This window comes from Sycon ciliatum, chromosome 1 (assembly GCF_964019385.1).
Source record: "Sycon ciliatum chromosome 1, ocSycCili1.1, whole genome shotgun sequence".
Classification (NCBI taxonomy): Eukaryota; Metazoa; Porifera; class Calcarea; order Leucosolenida; family Sycettidae; genus Sycon; species Sycon ciliatum.
In genome coordinates, this window is record NC_088643.1 from 47,793,475 (window position 1) to 47,812,515 (window position 19,041).

Genomic DNA, 19,041 nt, shown 5'->3' on the forward strand with positions numbered 1-19,041 from the left:
TTCACTCGCAGTTACATGGCAGGTGGAGTGAGATTTCGGGGTGCCATTCTGCCATTGCAGCACTGACCGTTAATAGTCCCGTGCTGTCAATGGCATCGCCACTCAAATCCAAAGTATTCCCTCTCCAGCAAGGGAAATTGTTAGTCGTTCTTCGCCATGCTTGTTCGCTTTTCGTCGCAACATGAGTACCAACACCTTTCCTGGCCCTTTTCGTCTAGCTGCACCTCCGAAGTCTGGATTAATTCCGGTGTTTGCGTCGCAACCAGCTTAGCTCGCGAGTAAACGAATGCTGCAGGGCATGCACCTGGAGGTCACGTCTTTCCTACACCTTCCATATTTACCTACGGAGGCATTGTATGGTGTAGTCGAACACTACATGATTGTATAGTCCTGCATGCTTGCCAGAGATGGGGGTCAGTCCGAGATAGGAGACCAACCACTAATCGCGCCAGTGGGCTTGGTAAAAGTCAGCGTGTTCGTGTGGACAGGCCGGTCTTGCTACGCCCAGCAGTCAGTGCCATCTCTGATTCCGTGAATTCTCCACTGTCAAGAGACGTGGAGCTTCTCAAACGAAGCAGATCTGCACTGTTACCACCAGGTCCAAGTACATGTCTCCGAAACCGAACAGAAGTTCTGGTTCAGGAACGTTCGATTTGATAATTATTTTACTTGCCAAGGTAGGTACTTCGTGTAGATCTAGTAGTAGTACTAATACTATCCCACTAGCATAACCCTACCAGTACATGTACCTGCAAGCGTGCACTGGCATAACCCTACCAGTACATGTACCTGCAAGCGTGCACTGGCATAAGCTCCCAGGGAGCCGAGCCTATTATAATACTCTTGGTAGATCAACCACGAAGAATTGCATTTGTACTAGATCTCTGGTCCGTATTGTGCCATGCTATGGACAAACTGGGAGTCCAGTACGTGAGTTCACCTAGTTACATAAACAGGAACGTCGTAACGACAATGCTACAACTGCTATTAGTATAACTGTAACACCACAGCTCCCGCACCAAGAGTCAGTTAGACATGCAGACTTCACGGTGCGACACGTAGACCTACAAGATCTGTCAAGCATTGCGGGCATGAATGCATGGCCGAGCAGTTCGCAAATAAACGAACACCCAGTCACACACAGACGCATGCATCGCGGGTTTAGTGATAGCGACGGCTGGCACAGGGAGCACGGACCGTCCGCTTACAAGCGTCGGAGGACCCAAACAGGAATCTTCAAAAACCCTCAACAGCAGAGCACGGGCGCTATATCCGCAATCGCTAGCTCTTCGCCACTCCCACGACAGCGGGTGGCGAAAACAGATTGCTAGTAACAGGATCAGCTGATCCGTTTCAGTTTAGTATAAATCAAGCAGGGCAGAATGAATTGGATTTCAGTTGTCCTCTGCCTCGGGCTCATCACACTCCAGCACTCCAGTCATCCAGCTCGGACTGGTTTGCACGAGCTGATCACCTCTGTACTGGTGCCCGTGCCATGGTGGTGTAGCCGCCATCAAGCAGGTCGTGCAGCATTCAGCAGGCAGAGTTGACCCGGAAACCATCAACGCCGCTGGCAGAACAATGGAGAGTCTGGTGCGACCGCATTTTGTCGGCACTCGTCCGACGCTGATGGACGAGCTTGTCGAGCAAGGTTACGACCTCAAGTGGCGAGAGCGGACACTGGAGACAATCAAGCCAAACGTGGACGATCAGGATCACCACGTCAAGCCACCCTACTCGTACGTAGCTCTCATTGCCATGGCCATTCTCCAATCGGAGGATGGCAAACTCACCCTAACCCAGATCTACAACTTTATTGAGGAACGATTTCCGTACTATCGCAACCTGCGACCGTCCAAAGGCTGGAAGAACTCCGTCAGACATAACCTGTCCTTGAACAAATGCTTCTATCAGGAGAAGACCAGAGGTCGGGAGAGAAAAGGAGGCCACTGGATGGTGGCACCGAACTGCGAGCACATGTTTGAAAGAGGCAACTACAAGAGACGAAGGCGGATGAGACGTCCGAATGAAGATCAATTGCCGGGCCACTACAAACCGTCGCCGTACGCGCTTGGCCACTACACTGACGACGAGACGGACGTGAAGATGCAGCTTCGACTCTGGCAACAGCAGCAACACCAACAGCAGCAACACCAACAGCAGCAACACCAACAGCAGCAACACCACCAGCAGCAACACCAACAGCAGCAGCAGGCCTGGCAAGCTCACTCTGCAGCACTTGGCATGCATGCAATGGCGGCACCGACAATGTACAGTAACAGAAGTAGCATTGGTCTACACCTACAAGCACCCAGCCTTGCTCTACCTGTCTATCAGCATGATACAATGCCCGCACCTTCCCCATTCGTACCTCCATCACCATATTACCAGCCCGAGAGTAGAAGAAGGAAAGAGGAGGATACAGTGTCAATAGCAGCATCACCACCAGCAGCAGCACCAACCGAAGCACCAGCAGCAGCACCAACCGAAGCACCAGCAGCATCACCAGCAAGCACAGCGCTTCTGAGCAGGACTAGCCTGAGACCACCACCACCTTCACGATCATCTTCAACGATGGATACCAAATTGCTGGACGACCTTCTGGACGCGGACATTGACTCGTTGCTGCCAGAGGCTGTATCCCTTGTACTGTCCGACTCATTCATAGACAGTCCCATAAGTTGCAGCAGCACAGACCCTGGTAGCAGCAGTGACACGGATCTGGACGAGCGTGTCGTTGGTGAGCTAATCTCCGACCTGAGTAGCCCTTGCTCATCACCATCGCCATCCCTGTCAGCGCTGAGTCCGTGCAGCAGTGCGTCATCCTGGGATGACAACAGCAGCACAAGCTCAGAGGATAGCAGTAGTCTGTCACTACCCTCCTTGTTCTGCGATGATCTACTTGCACAAAAATGCCAAGACATCGAGAGTTTGCTGAGCATCGACACAGATCAACTGTTCAGCTTCTCCCTGGAATCTCCAGAGTCCAAGGCAGACAGTGACGACGACGAGGAATCAAAACTTGTCATTGCCCTTGACTATGCAGCCACTGACGATGATGATGAGGAGGAGGATGGTGGTGATGTTCCTTTCGAAAGCACTCTAACAGCATCACCTGTACTATTGGCGACATGCATCATTCCAGATGCTACCTTGGATTGGCTGAAGGAAATGTCTATGGCTGAGCCATCACTATCATTTGGTCACGCAGGTGGCGAGATATCCCTATTAAGCAATGACCCGGTGGAGAAGCCAGAGAAGACGGGCTTGCTAGATCCGGAAGGAAATCTCTGGGACATTGGCAAAGACGTATTGATCTAAGCATTGATGCGTGATAGTGATCTATGCCCACTTCTCTTCCAATCCTTATATCCATGTAGCTGGGAGGGGGAGGCCTCCAACATCATAACCTTGAAACTGGTATCAGCTAGCTCTAGCTGCTCAGCTGTACGGTGGATCGTGCAACGAGGAAAGTGATGAGTAACCGAAGCCTGTAGTTACGTTAGCTCATAGTTTACTGACAGATCTACTTCCAACGTGTGAAAGCAGAGAGGACCCCTGGTTAGATACAAGCATCATACGTAAAGTAACAATTACAATTACAACTCTAATAAATGTTCTGAATTCGTCAAATTAATTAGTTTTTATCAAACCTTATAGTCGAGGCTTCTAATATTTAAAATGCGCCAGATCCTAAAATGTAAGCAAAATTAGCCTATAAGTCTTAAATTTCTTTCGATGGTCAATCTGTATGCAATTATATACACATGCCACCGGATTTAGTACAGCATATTTATTTATTTGTAGTACGGCACAGGCACAGTTCGTTCTAAAATTCTATTTGGTCTAGACACAAGCATGTAGTTGATTGATAATATCGGCAATCTTCGATCGGATTAGCCTTTTGATTCTTGTCTTCTGCTTCTTCTGTTTGCACTGCACCGCTTCTAAACGTAACAAGCTATGCATGTCTGCAGTGTATCAATACTACCACATACATAATGTCTGTAGCTAGCGTATCATCAATACTACCTCACTGCATCATCCCTGTCATAGAATATAACACAGTAAGCCTACTACTACTACTACTACTACTACTACTACTACTTCGGCTGAGGCTGGAGGACTCCGCAGCTCTTTGAACTAAGGTATCTATTTCGATAGTGTGTACTACTAAGGACACATGATCAACATGCAATACGTTTTGCACACGCACCAAACATTGTTTTGTGGCACTGTCATAGCAGTTTGGATAGCTCTAATACACTGCAAGCAGCCCACATCGCTTAGATTTCACTTTTCTAAACTTCATCTTCTTGGTTTAAATTTTATTCCAGTATCATAATTAATTAATTGGGTAATTTTCTCAAATTCAGCGCTATAATTATTCTCTACATCTGCATAGTTCAGATCTATCCGGCAGCTTTTAATGCTATCTTCTTCTTTCAAACGGGAATACAGTTGCTAAGGAATGACAAGTGCTCATGGAGTGTCTGGCATACATGTGTGCGTGTGTATGTGTGTGTGTGTGTGTGTGTGTGTGTGTGTGTGTGTGTGTGTGTGTGTGTGTGTGTGTGCCACACCTTCTGATGTCACTGGATTACATGCAGCAAAGACTATACCTATAGAGATTATGTGATGACATCATCAGCTGAGATGCTTTGGGAAAGTTGCGGCGCAGCGATACACTAGCGACTCACTACATAATGACTCCCGCTGTATACATAGCGGCGTCCATACGCGGTTCCGCTGACTCAGCCCATATACATAGCGCCAAGAGTAAATAAGCTCCCAAGATTGTGCAACTCTGCATATACTGTCTCCGGCGGTGATAACTTATCTCACGTGTTCCAGGTACGATTTGTACTATGTACGACGAAGGATAGCGTGAGCGAAATTCGGAAATATCTACCATGATCATGCTGATGGCTGTTTTCTTACCTCTGTTGGTCACTAACTGAACAGGCTGGGAACGTACATTGGGAACACTACACCATGCGATGTGAGTTTTCACTGTCGGCAGACCCCATAGAAAGAGTACTAGTATCTAGAGTTGCACATTCTTGGGAGTTTATGTACTTTTGATAGTGCCCATAAGCGGTTCTGCTGACTCCCTACCGTGATGGCATCAGTTGCATGACCTCTGCAGCATTCATATGCTGTTGCCGCTAGTCTCTGGCTCATCAGTGATGTCATGACTCTGGACTCGACCGTCAGTGATGTCATTGACTTCAGCGCCTGGTGTTACTGTGGAGCTCATTTAGCAGGCTGGCTCATACTCTCCAAGTGCATAGCTGCTCAGGAATTTCTAGCGTCAAGCCGTGATACACTCCGAAAATGAGTTTAAATAATCACTGAAATCTGAACTACAGCGCCAGGCTCCCCGCAACCTTGCACAGGTATACCATTAACGGTATAGCACAAACGGATGTCACGGGCTCGGGACCAGGGAGAGAGAGAGAGAGAGTGTGTGTGTGTGTGTGTGTGTGTGTGTGTGTGTGTGTGTGTGTGTGTGTGTGTGTGTGTGTGTGTGTGTGTGTGTGTGTGTGTGTGAGAGAGAGAGAGAGAGAGAGAGAGAGAGAGAGAGAGAGAGAGAGAGAGAGAGAGAGAGAGAGTGAGAGAGAGGAGAGAGAGAAATCAGATGTTCAGATTTCATTGGATAATTGTGTAGTGGAGGAGACAATGGATAGCTACATTCAATCTGTAATGAGTGGGCATGATGGCGCTGCATGCAGGGGCCATTGTGTTTGCATACAGCGCTGACCCTGGTATATAGACAGGTTACTGTTGCTGACTTGTGGCAGTATGTCCGTCAGCTATCTCAACATGTACAGTCACAGTGAAAGCATCAAGGCTGACTGGTCAGCCATGCACAGGTCTCTGTCAACAGCACAGTAGCCCAGAAAAACACGGCAAGCGGCTTCTCATCTCGCACCGCTCGTCGTGTGCATCTCATGATGTCTTCTTCTCACCAGCCGCCGCCGACACCCTGCTCTGTGCCATTGTGGGCATGTCAACGGGGAGTGCCGGCTGTCCCGCAGAGTATCCCAGCGTTTTCAGGTCCTTGGTGACAATGTTCAACATCACAGTCACGTGTCCTTGTGTTGACACCTGTGTCACTGGCCACGGTGACCGTGATGGATGATCAAAGATAGCAAGGATGACCGGGACAGGACGCACAACGGACAACACAGCATACCCACGTGTGAGAGTGTGCTCTTCTGATCGAACTCCTCGACATAGTCTGCTACGTTCTCTAGCAATGTTACAGCGAGCATTGTCGGGTTCTTCTTAGAACTCCTTTAGCCCAGCCGTGCATTTGAGAGTCAACGTGTGCATGTGTGGCACTGCTCCCCCCCGCCCCCCGCTCATCATGGACTGCCCATGCAGTCCAGGAGGGAGGTGTTCATGCATATGCACTGTGACATACAAACCCCTTGAGACACAACGCTGCAGGATGAGACATGCAGTACTGAAACCAACAGACCAGTAACCAACATACACACACACATACACACGCACACATACACACACACACACATACACACGCACACACACACACACACACACACACACACACACACACACACACACACACACACACACGCACACATACACACACACTTTACAGAGAAACATACCTTCTCGGCCACGACTTCTGGCAACGAAGCCTAGCTCAATGAATTCTGGATAGCGACCAGTTAGCCAGCTATGCAGCAATCAAGCACAGAGAAGAACATGCACGGAAGTGTCCTCAGTTAGGCATTGCCATAGCCCACTACACGTGCTCCACTTCAGGGGTGTGGGAGGGGGGGGGGGGGGGGTGCACTTTTCAGTACTGAAGCACTCCCAGCTTTACAAGAGATCCCAGTCAGTGCTGAGTTCATTCCCGTTCCACACGGGGCCGGTATTCAAATACCGAATGGCCAAGACAAAGCTCTTACAGTTTCATCCTGTTGCATTATACACTTGTGAGTCGTGACAAAACGAAAAGGCTCTAGAGATAAACAGTCTAGTAGTGTGGTTGCTAATTCACAACATCCTGTCTAAGTATCCACACCAGTTGCAGGTGCATAGCATTGCTGTTGGAGGCGGTCGGGCTGGAGGGGGGTGCGGGGTATCCCCCGTGAAATTTTTGAAATTTGGGTGTAAAATCCTGCATTCTGGGCACTTTTGGCATTGTGTTAAAAAAAGTGGTCCGGCCAAAAGTGGTCCGGCCAAAGCCGGACCGGCTGAACCTGCTGCTACGCCCCCTGAGCTGGCCCCATGGTGCCGGCCTGCCTACAGTGCTCTGCACACGACACTAGCTACATCTACTCGTGCATACAGCTGTACTCCGACACAGTTCTACAGGCTGACTGACTATCCCCATCTGGACATGGTAACAATGGTATTGAGGCAGAATATGTCACAAAAACATGCGTGCAGTGTGTCCATTGCTTATTAGCTGGTCCAATCATTGGCGGATTTCCGCACAAGGCCAGCAGGCGATGTGGCGCGACAGGTGAAGTACAATGTACGTTACATTGATACGTACAACATCACTGCACACACACAGTGCATGCTTAGCTGAGTGGTCACAGCGCGGGAAACCATGCACTTGTGTTGATACCTACCTCGATATCGCTTGGATTCGTGAGGATGGCTGCGGGACGAAAACGGGAAGTTTCAGCCAATGCCTAAGATCACACAAGCAGAAAAGCCAGAGAAATAGATCGGCTTTTTGAAAACCTTCGGATGGGAAAGTGGTGCATGAATGGTCGACGCAATGGTGAGCCGTCGTGGTGGAAGGCACGGATGTGGCAGTGATCAGTACGATGGGTAGTGGTGTAGCCGCGCTTTGCACATGAGCCAGTGTAGTTTTAATGATAGCTTGCATACCGTCCTACCGGTAGGACCCAAGAAATCGAGCTGCAAAAGTGCTTTTGGTTGAGAAATATTTTGAAACAATTGTTGAGATGAGGTCTTTGTCAGGCAAAGTAATGGCGCAAAATGCAAGGCTATGTCCAGTGCATTGTGTATGCGCAGTTTTATCGATTGTCAAAATGGCCGCACATAATCCTGTCGGTGCGCTAGCAACTCTGTCCAAAGTGAATTTTGACCATGGCACATCAATTGTGGTGAGGTCCTAATGTTTTTATTAGCTTGCCAAGGTCGTGAAATGCATAATATCATACTCCGTTTCCATGGTTACCATGGGTTGTTACCATGGAATTTCGTAGTATGCTTGGTGCGATCAAGTCTAAAATTTGTGGACTCCTTCATTAGCCCCTTAGCAACAGTTTAGGGTCAAGTTTTAGGTCAATGTTAGAACAGAGGCCATGCAGCATGTCTGTGTATGATGGTCCTACCGGTAGGTCCTACCGGTAGGACCGAGGTCTATGCAAGCTATCATTAAAATTAAACATTGGCATACTACTGTCTAGGCATTACCTGGGTATGATCACTGACTTGTGATGAACAAGTACCGTGATATTCGTCTGCTGCCACTCTGACCTGTCTTAAAGGCTATCCTGTAATCAGTCTATACATACATTATCCATATAAAAATCGCTCTGTGAGCGGTTCTGAAAAACCTTTACTGGTACTGCCCCGTCGTAAAAGTAAGAAATTAGAACTGGCCCATTGTCCCCCCAAATGCGAACTGATCCACCTAAATCGCGAATGACGGGACCCGAACGCACCAGTAGCACGAGGTCGGGAGGGCACAGGATCACGGCAATTATCATAGGGTAACACCAGTAGTAGCAGTAGAATTTATTATTTTGATAGGGAAGCCTACCGCTAGTACAGTACATGGCCTATGGTCCGGACCAACGTCCCCATCTGCATCCACAGGTAGGAACCTCGTGCTACTGGTGCGTTCGGGTCCCGTCATTCGCGATTTAGGTGGATCAGTTCGCATTTGGGGGGACAATGGGCCAGTTCTAATTTCTTACTTTTACGACAGGGCAGTACCAGTAAAGGTTTTTCAGAACCGCTCACAGAGCGATTTTTATATGGATAATTTCAGCTCTTTTTCCGTTCCCTCCCCACCCCAACCCCGAAGGTAAACATGATGACCACGCGCGCGATGTACTGTATGTAGCCATGCGACTGCAATAACACACTGATACATACCAGCCCTCCCCGCCTCGCTACCCCGCAGACAGATACACAAACATGTGTATGCACACGGCACACACACGTGGCCACGCACACATACGCACATGCACACGACACAAACAGGAAATTCTTCATGTATAATGCCATGCAAAGCAGTGGCCACCGTACTTGAGGAAGTCAGTTGTGAAACAAAAATAATTCAACTACAGCGTGTAGACAAGCTGACGGCCAAAGCACAACATAGCAAACATGACATTTGCCCAAGGATTGCAGTTTGCAGACCATGCCATGGAAGCAGCGAATACAGAATGTAATATCATACAAAGTGACAAGCAAGGATGTGGCCATCATACACCAGAAACTTGCAGAAAGTCACATATCCAACAGATAGAGAAGTGAACAGCAATCTGATACAGCCCACACAGGACAAAGCGGACCTGATACTCGTCCCAGGATCGCAAGTGGCAAACCCTTTTCAATGCATAACATGCAGGTGTACGTTAGACGCATGAACATCTGACCGTGTCGCCAGCATACAATGTCATCAGATGTTTACCCCACAAGTTACACACATGCACAGTAGCAGCACAATGAAAGCAATAGAAAAGTACGATGTGGTTGCTGAAGCATCTTCACACTTCAAATTCAGACTTCAATGTGGTCGTCACAGGATGATATACCTGCAAGATACAAGTGATGAAGAAAGAAAGCAGAAGGTCGTGAGGTAGGCTATGAGACACTACAAACGGTTCACCTACATGTCTGTTCAGGGCTAGTGCACTCACACGCAGAATTGTCATAATCGAGCATTTCTCAAACTGAGAAGTGCAATGAAATCCACTTGCATGCACAGGAGCAATTTTGCAATATTATGATGCGCAATTCTACACGATCTGCGATGCTGCGTGCGATGTGCCCTGCTGTCATGATAGTGACAGTCACCGCAGTATGTTTTGTCAACGTCGCCCGTGCACTCTTCTGTCAAGTCCAAAGTGCTCACATACTTGGCAATGTTTTTGCAGTGATTAACTTTTATCCTAGTTATGTCACGGGTAACTTTAATGAAGTACCCGCAGGCCGTGTCGATCTGCACATCGTCCACTCTCTCATGTACTTGGCCTGCTTTGTCTGTGTATCCATTTCATGTGCGATCCACAAAATCGACTAGACAGTGGGTGCAATACGCGCTCTACCTGAAGACGTTCTTCTGGCGACATCTCGCCATGTACTTGGCCTGGCTTTGTCTGTGTATCCATTTCATGTTCGATCAACAAAATCTCAATGCACTACAGAGACTAGACAGTGGGTGCAATACGCTCTCTATCTGAAGACGTGAACCATTAAATTTTTTGGAAAAGTTATACGTACACCTGAAACGTAATGAAGTACAGGAATAGAGAGAGTGACCTGGTGACTACAATACGCTCTCGACCTAATATCCTACCTGATATAGTGATAACGTGAGTACAAGACACTCTCCACCTGATAACGTGTTAGGGCCTATCCACACTATGTAATAAAAACGGCGTGCCGTTTTAGAGTACGTCACGTACACGCGATGCTCTGTCCACACTGCACTCTGTCACCAGTGTAACTACGTCGTGTAGACCTACCTGTTCATATTTTGGTAATCATGCAGTTTAGGGTCCCAAATTATTTCGCACTTTCCCAGTGTTCAGTGTACTGTCACACGCGTTTTCAGTGTACTTTCACATCATAATTAAACTATATTTTCATGAAAACCGAGGACAGATCAGACTGGGTACTGCTGGTGAACACTGCGGAGCAGGGAGCCGAACGTGTTGTCTTCCGCGCGAACTCAGTGTCTCCACACGAACTCGCAGAGGTACGTCGGGAACAACTCTCGCGATGTGCCGAAGTTGCGCTTCAGGGAAAAAAAGAACCACCGCGAACGCTCCGGACATACAGTCGGCATCTCCAGCGAAACCCGTCGCTGCTCTCCTGCCGTCTAGTGAGGCCACATAGCGCCCCACACTTGGCACAAGGCATTTCGTTGCTGATACAGCGCCGAGCGGCAAGGAACTCCAGTTGACCAAGTTGGGTTCTGGAAAAGATCGGCACTAGTGTGAACACCGTCCACTTCTCCATCAAAATCGCATGATCATTATAGAATGTGTGCCTGAGGGACAATGCGTATCGGCGCTCCGGGACGCCGCCAGCATTACCACAAAGTCAAAGAAAAACTTCCATAAAGGAGACAAAACTTTGACAAAGGAAACAAAACTTTGACACGAGAAAAGAAGAAGCATAGTGAAAGTACACAATCATGTTTTCATGAAAATAAAGTTCATGATGTGAAAGTACACTGAAAACGCGTGTGACAGTACACTGAACACTGGGAAAGTGCGAAATAATTTGGGACCCTAAACTGCATGATTACCCATATTTTCTCTATTGCACAAGTTTGTATCGCGTAGACCAGGAAAGGACTCCCTGGCTTGGTCTAGACCTACCCAGCTAGCTACAAAACAAGTGGCGGCCCAGCGATGGCAGCACTGACGCCGAGCTCAAGGAATATCACCCTGAACTCTGTTCCAGGTGTGGAAATTTGGCCACCGGGTGACTCTCGCGGCAGCGCAGCGCCAAGGTCGAGGCCGGCTGTAGCATCGCTTGACGAACCAGTGTTGGTGGCCGCCGTGTATTTCCAGTAAAGGTCCCTGGCTTTGGCCTTCATGTTGTCAATTTTGGTCACAAGAGGGTTCTGCTTCCTCTCCAAACAATTCTTTCAAATCAGTGCTAGATCAAATTTTCAGTGAATTCTCCGAGTCTCGCTACTACACCTTCCTCTTCATCAGACCCCCGGGATTTCTCTGCATGTCCAGCCATGACTGTATCAATGTCGCCTCCGAGTGGTCGCTGAAACGGACGTGTGGCAACTCCAAAGCGAAAACAAGCGGCAGCTGGAAACAGCAAGAAAAAACTGCGATCCACAAACTCCATCGACTCCCACACAACAAACACTGCGAAAACGGCACGTAGATGAGAAACGTGCTTTGTACAGGGGTCCGCGACTCACGTTCCGCGTGAATCCCACGTTCCCCGTTTTCGGCCATTTTTCGTCACTCACCTTGGCAACAAGCATGTTTACGGCGTGTTTACGTGGTTTTCTACCTAGTCTGGACAGGCCCTTAGTAGGGACTTCAATTGATAAATCAAATTCGCGAGTTTTGCATAAAACGCTAGTTTTTCTAAACCGGGAAGAATCGAGAAACAACCTGTGAGAATTTGAACCCAAAATTCCAAGGCAATCTAGAGTTATAGTCGATTGAAGATCGGAAAACGGGGGAGAAAGTAGTCACAGAAGTAAATGCAAGTATGTATGGGAGCCGTGTGGTTTCCGTCCAGCAATGCACTATCTGGTGCATACATGGCGATACAGGATGTGTGCATGCATGCAGTGTGCACGCATGCCGTGCGCGCCGACTTGCACAAGTCACACGTTTTCACTGTCACTGCTTCTACCAGTGTGCGCGCAGTTCACTCGATTTTTTCGTCTACCACCAGGAAATCGCCGTGGGCTGGTTTCTGTGATCATTTTCCTTCTACGGCGATAAAGCGCGAGCCTCAATGTTGTAGAATCCTCTTGGTTTAGGCTAATTCGAGGCCGCTGAACACGAAAATCGGGTGTTCCTCGCGAAGCCGAGTACGGATCTGGTCGAAATTAGTACTTCGAAGTGCACCCGCGCCAAGCGCGGAGGCATTATTTTTGGAAGCATGGCATGTGTGGCACCATTGGAAAGGTAATGACCTCAGCTACCTAAAAATAGCATCGACAAGGCCGAAAATGCCGCGGGAGAAGATACTCGGGCCGCGAACTGCATCTCGAACTGCAGCCACGAGGCGCCCATTCACTTTGTACAGGCGAGCTGTGACTGCACTTTTCGCTTTTCTGTGACCGGAACTGAACTCCCTACCCTTAGAAGGTAACATGTCTACAGTCCCACCGTACCCTTCCGACACGACTGTAGACCATTAAATTTTTTTGAGAAGTTATACGTACACCTTAAACGTAATGAAGTACAGGAATAGAGAGAGTGACTACAATACGCTCTCGACCTGATAACGTGAGTACAAGACACTCTCCACCTGATAACGTGTTAGTAGAAGGTAACAGGTCTACAGTCCCATCATTCCTCATTCACCATCGCGCGATACCCTGGCACACACTGGCAACATACCGTATCAATGGGGTGCCTTACCGTCGTCTAGAGGAGACGTCTTCGCAGCAATATTTTCCCTCCTGCGCATTCAGTCGCCCGATTCATCGGGCCAATTCAGCAACAGGGCCGTGGACACACAGGGGGCAGAGGAGAGACATTGTTAGTGGACAAGAAATATGCAGTGGCAAGTGGCGAGTGCCGCATGGATGTCAAGTTGTCATGCACAATTCAGCTATTACTTACGGTCCAGCTAGTCCTGCCATTGCTCGCTCGTCCTGGTTCCTCCTCGTTCGTCTTCCTGCACGTCTGCACTTCTCCTTCCCCACCGTTGGCTTTGCGGTACGGGGGTGCCGGAAGGAATTCCCACCATGTATCCATGTACATGAAGTCCCACCATGACTCTCCATGCACATGCCCACGGCCACGTCAGCAGTTTGTATAGTACCGGAAGGAGTTCCCACGATGTCTCCAAAGGCCTAGAGCGGACGTCTTTGCAGCAATTCTTTTCGCCCTGCGCATTCAGTTCGCCGACGATGTCTCCAAAATCAAAGGCCTAGAGCCTAGTAGAGGGGACGTCTTTGCAGCAATTCTTTTCACCCTAGTACCCTGCACATTCACTCCGCCGACACGACAGCGTTTACGGGGCCGTTCCAGGTGCAAAAGGTCCACGTCAGCAGTTCTCAACTATTTCGCGTACGGGATAGTCGCCGCGACAGCGTTTAAGGGGTCGTTCCAGGTGCAAAAGGTATCCATCAATGGCACTTTGCAGTATGGGGTACGGAAAAGGGGCCTCCTCGTTCGACTTCGTCGACTTCTGCAGTTCTCCTTCCCGTCAGGGGTACCGAAAGGGGCCTCCTCGCAGTTGTCCTTGCCGTCAGGTCCACGTCATGCAATTCTCAACTATTTCGCGTACGGGATAGTCGTCTTTGTCGTACGCGACATCGGCGTTTACCGAGTGGCATTGGCACAAAGCAGACCGTTGACGGGGTCACGTGTCAAAAAAGTATCAACAACGTGTCGACTACGTGTCGACCACGTGTATAGCGGTACACTCAGCGGTACACTAATTCTCGTGCCATTCTCGTGTCACAAAACTGGAACATCGAGTACCAGTATGGAAAGGCTTCAGACAGGAAGCCTTTCCAATTACTACAGCAACTCTGTATAGAGGTCATGCAATAACATCATCAGTTGAGATGTGTTTTGCCAAAGTTGCGACACAGCTCACGCTAGCGATACACTAGCAACTCACTCTGTATACATGTACACAGCGCACATAAGCAGTTCCGCTGTATACTTAGCACCCATATGTGGGTGGGAATTCCACTGACTCATCATCAAGACTTTATAATGTCTATAGAAGCATAGTGTAACCCACCTGCCTGGTGTCATGGGCAGATGAACACATCCGTAGCCACGCACGACGTCACGTCCAAACAGGTCCAGACCATAGATCGCTACAACCAGCTGTGGCCCTGTAAAGACAACACAGACCGCGAGAAGCATGCAGGTGCAAGGATGAACTACAGTCCATTCACAAAAGATGGGGCCTGGCTCTGGCGAGCTCCTGTATTAGGCGATTTTTCAAGATTTTATCGTACACAGTGCAGTGCTCTGAAATTTGAATTTTGAAAAAGGGTCCAAAAAGGGTACCCGAACTGGGGTTCGAACCGTACAATGCACTGTTGCAGGCAGGATCAAACGGCCTGGCTTTTGATGGGTTTTCTCAATTCAGTGCTCTTGTGGCAAAACCTGGCCGAAATCCTATTCTTTCTATGGCTTGCTTTTTGGAGAAATAGACTTCAGAAACATAATTGGAAGAGGATTCCATCGGGGATCGCAGAAAAAAATTCTAAAAAAACTCAACGTTTGACCCATGTATGGCCAAAAGCTAGAAGTCCATCTTTTTCTGAATGGACTGTAAAAGCCATTATCAGCCATGAAGCAGCACTAAATCACTGCAGTGTGTAAGATAGTTATATCTGTTTAAAAAAAAGATGGCTTTATCATAGCCAGTGGCATCAGTGTCTGACATTCAACTACAGTAGGCTCTTGATATAAGGAACACCATTGTGCATTGTGCATTGTGCATTGTGCATTGTGCAGGAGAATTAGTTCTTTATAGCCAAAGTTTGTTATAACACTGGGAAATGCACGTACACTGTGGGTTCAAACTGGGACATAGACAATGGTTCGCTATATCACGAAATTCGCTAGATGCGAGTTCGTTATATTAAAGTGGAGTCGATCGTACTTACAACCAAATGGATTCGTGCTCTTGAAAGAGATGTCCAGCGGTAAGTTCCAGACTAGAAGAGATCCACTGCCGTCCACTCTCTTCTGCGCAATCTGCCCAATTCCTTCTTCCAGACCCTGTCACAGAGGACCAACCTGATCACAGTCAGTTGACAGCACTGCAGGACAGCCGGAAGCAGCTTTTCATTGGTTCGGCCATGCCATAGCCTTTCATTCTTGGTAGTAGTATTAGTAGTATTTATTTTATTTACCATCGGATGCCTCAACAGTGATACACACAACTCTTAAGAGGGCCGATAACGGGGTAAGTGGAAAGGAAAAGAAAAAAAAGAAAAAAAATTGTGTATGATATAGCGGGTTCACACAACCTCCTCAGCATTAACAGGGGCGAAGCAGCCGCTCCGGCTTTGGCCGGATCACTTTTTCGCCCGACCACAACCACCATAGTAAAGCAATGCCAAAAGTGCCCAGAATGCAGGATTTTGCACCCTAATTTCAAAAATATTCCGCGGGGGATCCCCCCCCCCCCTGGCCTGACCACCGCCAACGGCGGTGCTACGCGCCTGATTAACCATGCACTGGTTGCCAGCAAGTTGGTCTGGCAATTACCAGACCAACTGGACCGGTTCCGGCGGGCCTGCTGCTTCATGCCGCATCACAGGAATACATGCACTTACTACACTACACCGGCATACACGCAGTGTTCAGCTGCCGGGGACGGTAACAGACCCAGAAGTCTCTGTATGCATCACTGCAGGTTGATGTGATGATTATGATGAACTTGAATGCATGTGCATGATCGGGTGGAGGCACAAGGTGTAGGAAAGAAGACCGGTACACAAGTTGGGGAATTGTTGGCAAATGGAGAACAAACCGCGTCCCCGATACTGGACGTAGGTATTGTCATAGGACTACCTCTGCTGAATATTTTGTGACATTTTAGCACTGTGAGGACTAGTTCACAGTTTGGAATGATTTCAAATTTACCAAATACAGTCAAACACTCAATCCATGTACATGTTCAGTCTGTCCTCAATCTGCGGACAGAACTGTTTCGTCCTTTGTGGGCTCGTCAGCGCAGCACAGAGAAAATGAAGCCGAATCTGATAGCAATGAAAAATAAATTTTCCAAAGCCAGTCAAGTAGAAGTTGTCACTACTCACAGCTGCCACTGCCCAATCTTGTCCATAGACAAAGCTGTAGCGACAGTAGAGATTGTCATGATCCGGTAACTGCATGGTGCAATGCACAACATCAGCACACAGAAGTAAAGCAGCATCAAGGACAGTGTGATGACATCAGACTACTGTACATCGGTTTGTAGCAGCGACGGGAGCGCCACAGTCGCATGAGCATCCTGCCACCAAGAATACGATTGTAGCTGTTATCCATGATACCTAAGAAAACGGTATAGATGGCTGGACCGATCCTAAGACAACTGTAATGTATCTAGTTGCAACTTCTAAAGCTCTATGTCGAATCGTGTCTTTGTGAGTTTTTCATTAGCGGATTTTCGGAACCCCTCGTTTTCCTATGATTCCTTCCTTTACAAACACTGTGTGTCCTGTGCCTGGTCCTGCAGGCACAAGGGACACATCTTCATGGTATTGGGGGCACATTGACTGCCATGAGAAGAGCTGGAAAGGTTAGCATGTGCATACATTCTAATAGTAATAGTATTACGCAGTCAGTCATGCCCAGTGAAACCTGATCATGGCAGCACTTTCAGAACTTTTCCCACCCTGCCTCAGGCTGGCTGGCTGGGTGGCATGAGTCAAGCAGCTGCTGATAACCTGCAGTGCTGCCACCACGACAGCTCAGCTCTCGCATACAACTAGCAACTAGCAGTGGTGGATCTCTCGAGAGTGCGTGTTCGGGTTTCATGCATTTGTTGTATTAACAACATTCGTTGCATGGCCTCACCTCTGCTGATTCAATCTGCCCTACAGCCATGAGAAGGAAACAGTCTGCCGCTTGTCTGCTTGACACACTGCTTGTAACAGCGGTGCCATTAGCTGTGGCACTCAGTGCAACGTCACCGATCGATGCCATTTCCAACGATGAAGGCCGACTGATCACTGCACTCTCTCCGGTATGTAGGTGCTCGGGATAAGCTCACACTGGTGGCGAGCCCCGTCGACTGATCTGCTTGCCGGCTACTGTGTTTTACAGCAAACTGGGGCTAACACGGCTAAAGGATCGTAGGCTCGTACGTTAAGTGCCGTGCAGTTTGAATGGAGCTCAGTGTACCAAATGACCTTCATGTAGTTCAGCGTCATCCAGACTGGGTTAGCGACTATAGCAGTGATTCAGTCATTGCTACAGAACTCATGTAGAGGGTGCTGCATTAGGTACGAATCGTCAGTTTGGTCTGGACTGTATTCATGGAAAGAAATACTGGGTCTTGGCCCTTTGCACCTGGGAATCTTGCCCCAGTGGGACGCCTGGTTCGAAGCCAATAATAATTGCTGCTCGTTTTTCTCCCACCCGCTCTCTGTAGAGTCTGTGTCAGCTGTCGCGGGTGTCGTGCACGCTATGCCCAGTACTCTGTACGGAGCAGTGCTACCCAGTCAGCGCATACAGCCGCTATGATTCCCAGGACATAGGCTCAGGATAGTGCAATTAGTATTATCCCGCTATCTTACTGTACTGCTAGTTAGGTCTGGGAAGCATACAATACTGGAACAAAACTGCCAAATTCCTGTCGGTGTCCTGGTCCGCCTCGATTTTAGCCAACAAACACATCACTGATTGATGTGCCAACAAATAAAATCATTCCTTACCTCCACTGAATTCAAGTGTTTTCAATAATGGACTTCTGAAAAGCCACACTTATTTGAGTTGGTTGTGCACTCCCGTCATATCATCACCGACATCAGTCACGACTCACGATCCTGAAAGGCTGAATGCTTTCGAAACAGCATACAATGAATGTCATTGATTTATACGAATCATGTGGCTCGCGCCGAAACCATGCGTAGCGGCTAGATACGGCTAGCTGTCTCTCTCTCAGTGTCTGTCAGCTATGCCTACATCAGTACATGTAGTAGTACTAGTAGTATGCCTGGTTACTAGTAGTAGTACTACTACCGCTGTACCAGGTTAGGGTTAGCTGCAATGACGCAAAACACCTTGTCGTTACGGTGACGCCGCCCCTGGCAACACCAGCGCAAAAAAATCGCCGAAATTTATTACCGATATCACGATATATCCGGCGCACGTGGAAGAGGTCAAGAGCAGGGCCCAGGGATCTACATTGTACTTGTAGCCTATGTAGGGAGTGTTTACTACAGGGTCAGTAAAGATGCATTGATCGTATCAAGACAAGAGACTGACTGTCAAGAGTCCATAAACAGTTTATAGACTAGTATTGACCACCTGAACAAAATAATACAGTACATACATGTACTGTCGGGCACCGAAGAACGGACCGCCAATGTCAATGAACAACCAGGCTAGAATTTTACCGAGCACAGCATACCAATGTATACACGGTGAC

At 48.3% G+C, this 19,041-nt stretch overlaps 2 protein-coding genes across 2 annotated transcripts; one reads left to right on the forward strand and one right to left on the reverse strand.

Annotated features, from left to right (window-relative positions):
- Window positions 1–1,244: 1,244 nt before the first annotated feature.
- LOC135804984 (immediate early response gene 5-like protein) lies at window positions 1,245–3,321 on the forward strand. The gene has a single exon (XM_065318972.1). The coding sequence runs from the start codon at window positions 1,582–1,584 to the stop codon at window positions 3,319–3,321; it is 1,740 nt and encodes a 579-aa protein (XP_065175044.1). The 5' UTR covers window positions 1,245–1,581.
- A 1,092-nt stretch (window positions 3,322–4,413) lies between these two features.
- LOC135829957 (B9 domain-containing protein 1-like) lies at window positions 4,414–18,482 on the reverse strand. The gene is made up of 7 exons (XM_065342353.1): window positions 17,466–18,482; window positions 16,706–16,774; window positions 15,545–15,659; window positions 14,665–14,761; window positions 7,617–7,679; window positions 6,642–6,709; window positions 4,414–6,119 (listed from the first exon to the last, which is right to left on the reverse strand). The coding sequence occupies exons 1-7, from the start codon at window positions 17,592–17,594 to the stop codon at window positions 5,953–5,955; spliced, it is 708 nt and encodes a 235-aa protein (XP_065198425.1). The 5' UTR covers window positions 17,595–18,482; the 3' UTR covers window positions 4,414–5,952.
- Window positions 18,483–19,041: the final 559 nt, after the last annotated feature.

Coding starts and splice junctions, on each gene's coding strand:
- LOC135829957 (XM_065342353.1), bottom strand. CDS start 17,594: ATGGCATCGATCGGTGACGTTGCACTGAGTGCCACAGCTAATGGCACC. Junction 15,660..16,705: donor AAGATTGGGCAGTGGCAGCT/GTGAGTAGTGAC, acceptor CCTCTGTGACAG/GGTCTGGAAGAAGGAATTGG. Junction 6,120..6,641: donor CAGAAGTCGTGGCCGAGAAG/GTATGTTTCTCT, acceptor CACCGTGGCCAG/TGACACAGGTGTCAACACAA.
- LOC135804984 (XM_065318972.1), top strand. CDS start 1,582: ATGGAGAGTCTGGTGCGACCGCATTTTGTCGGCACTCGTCCGACGCTG.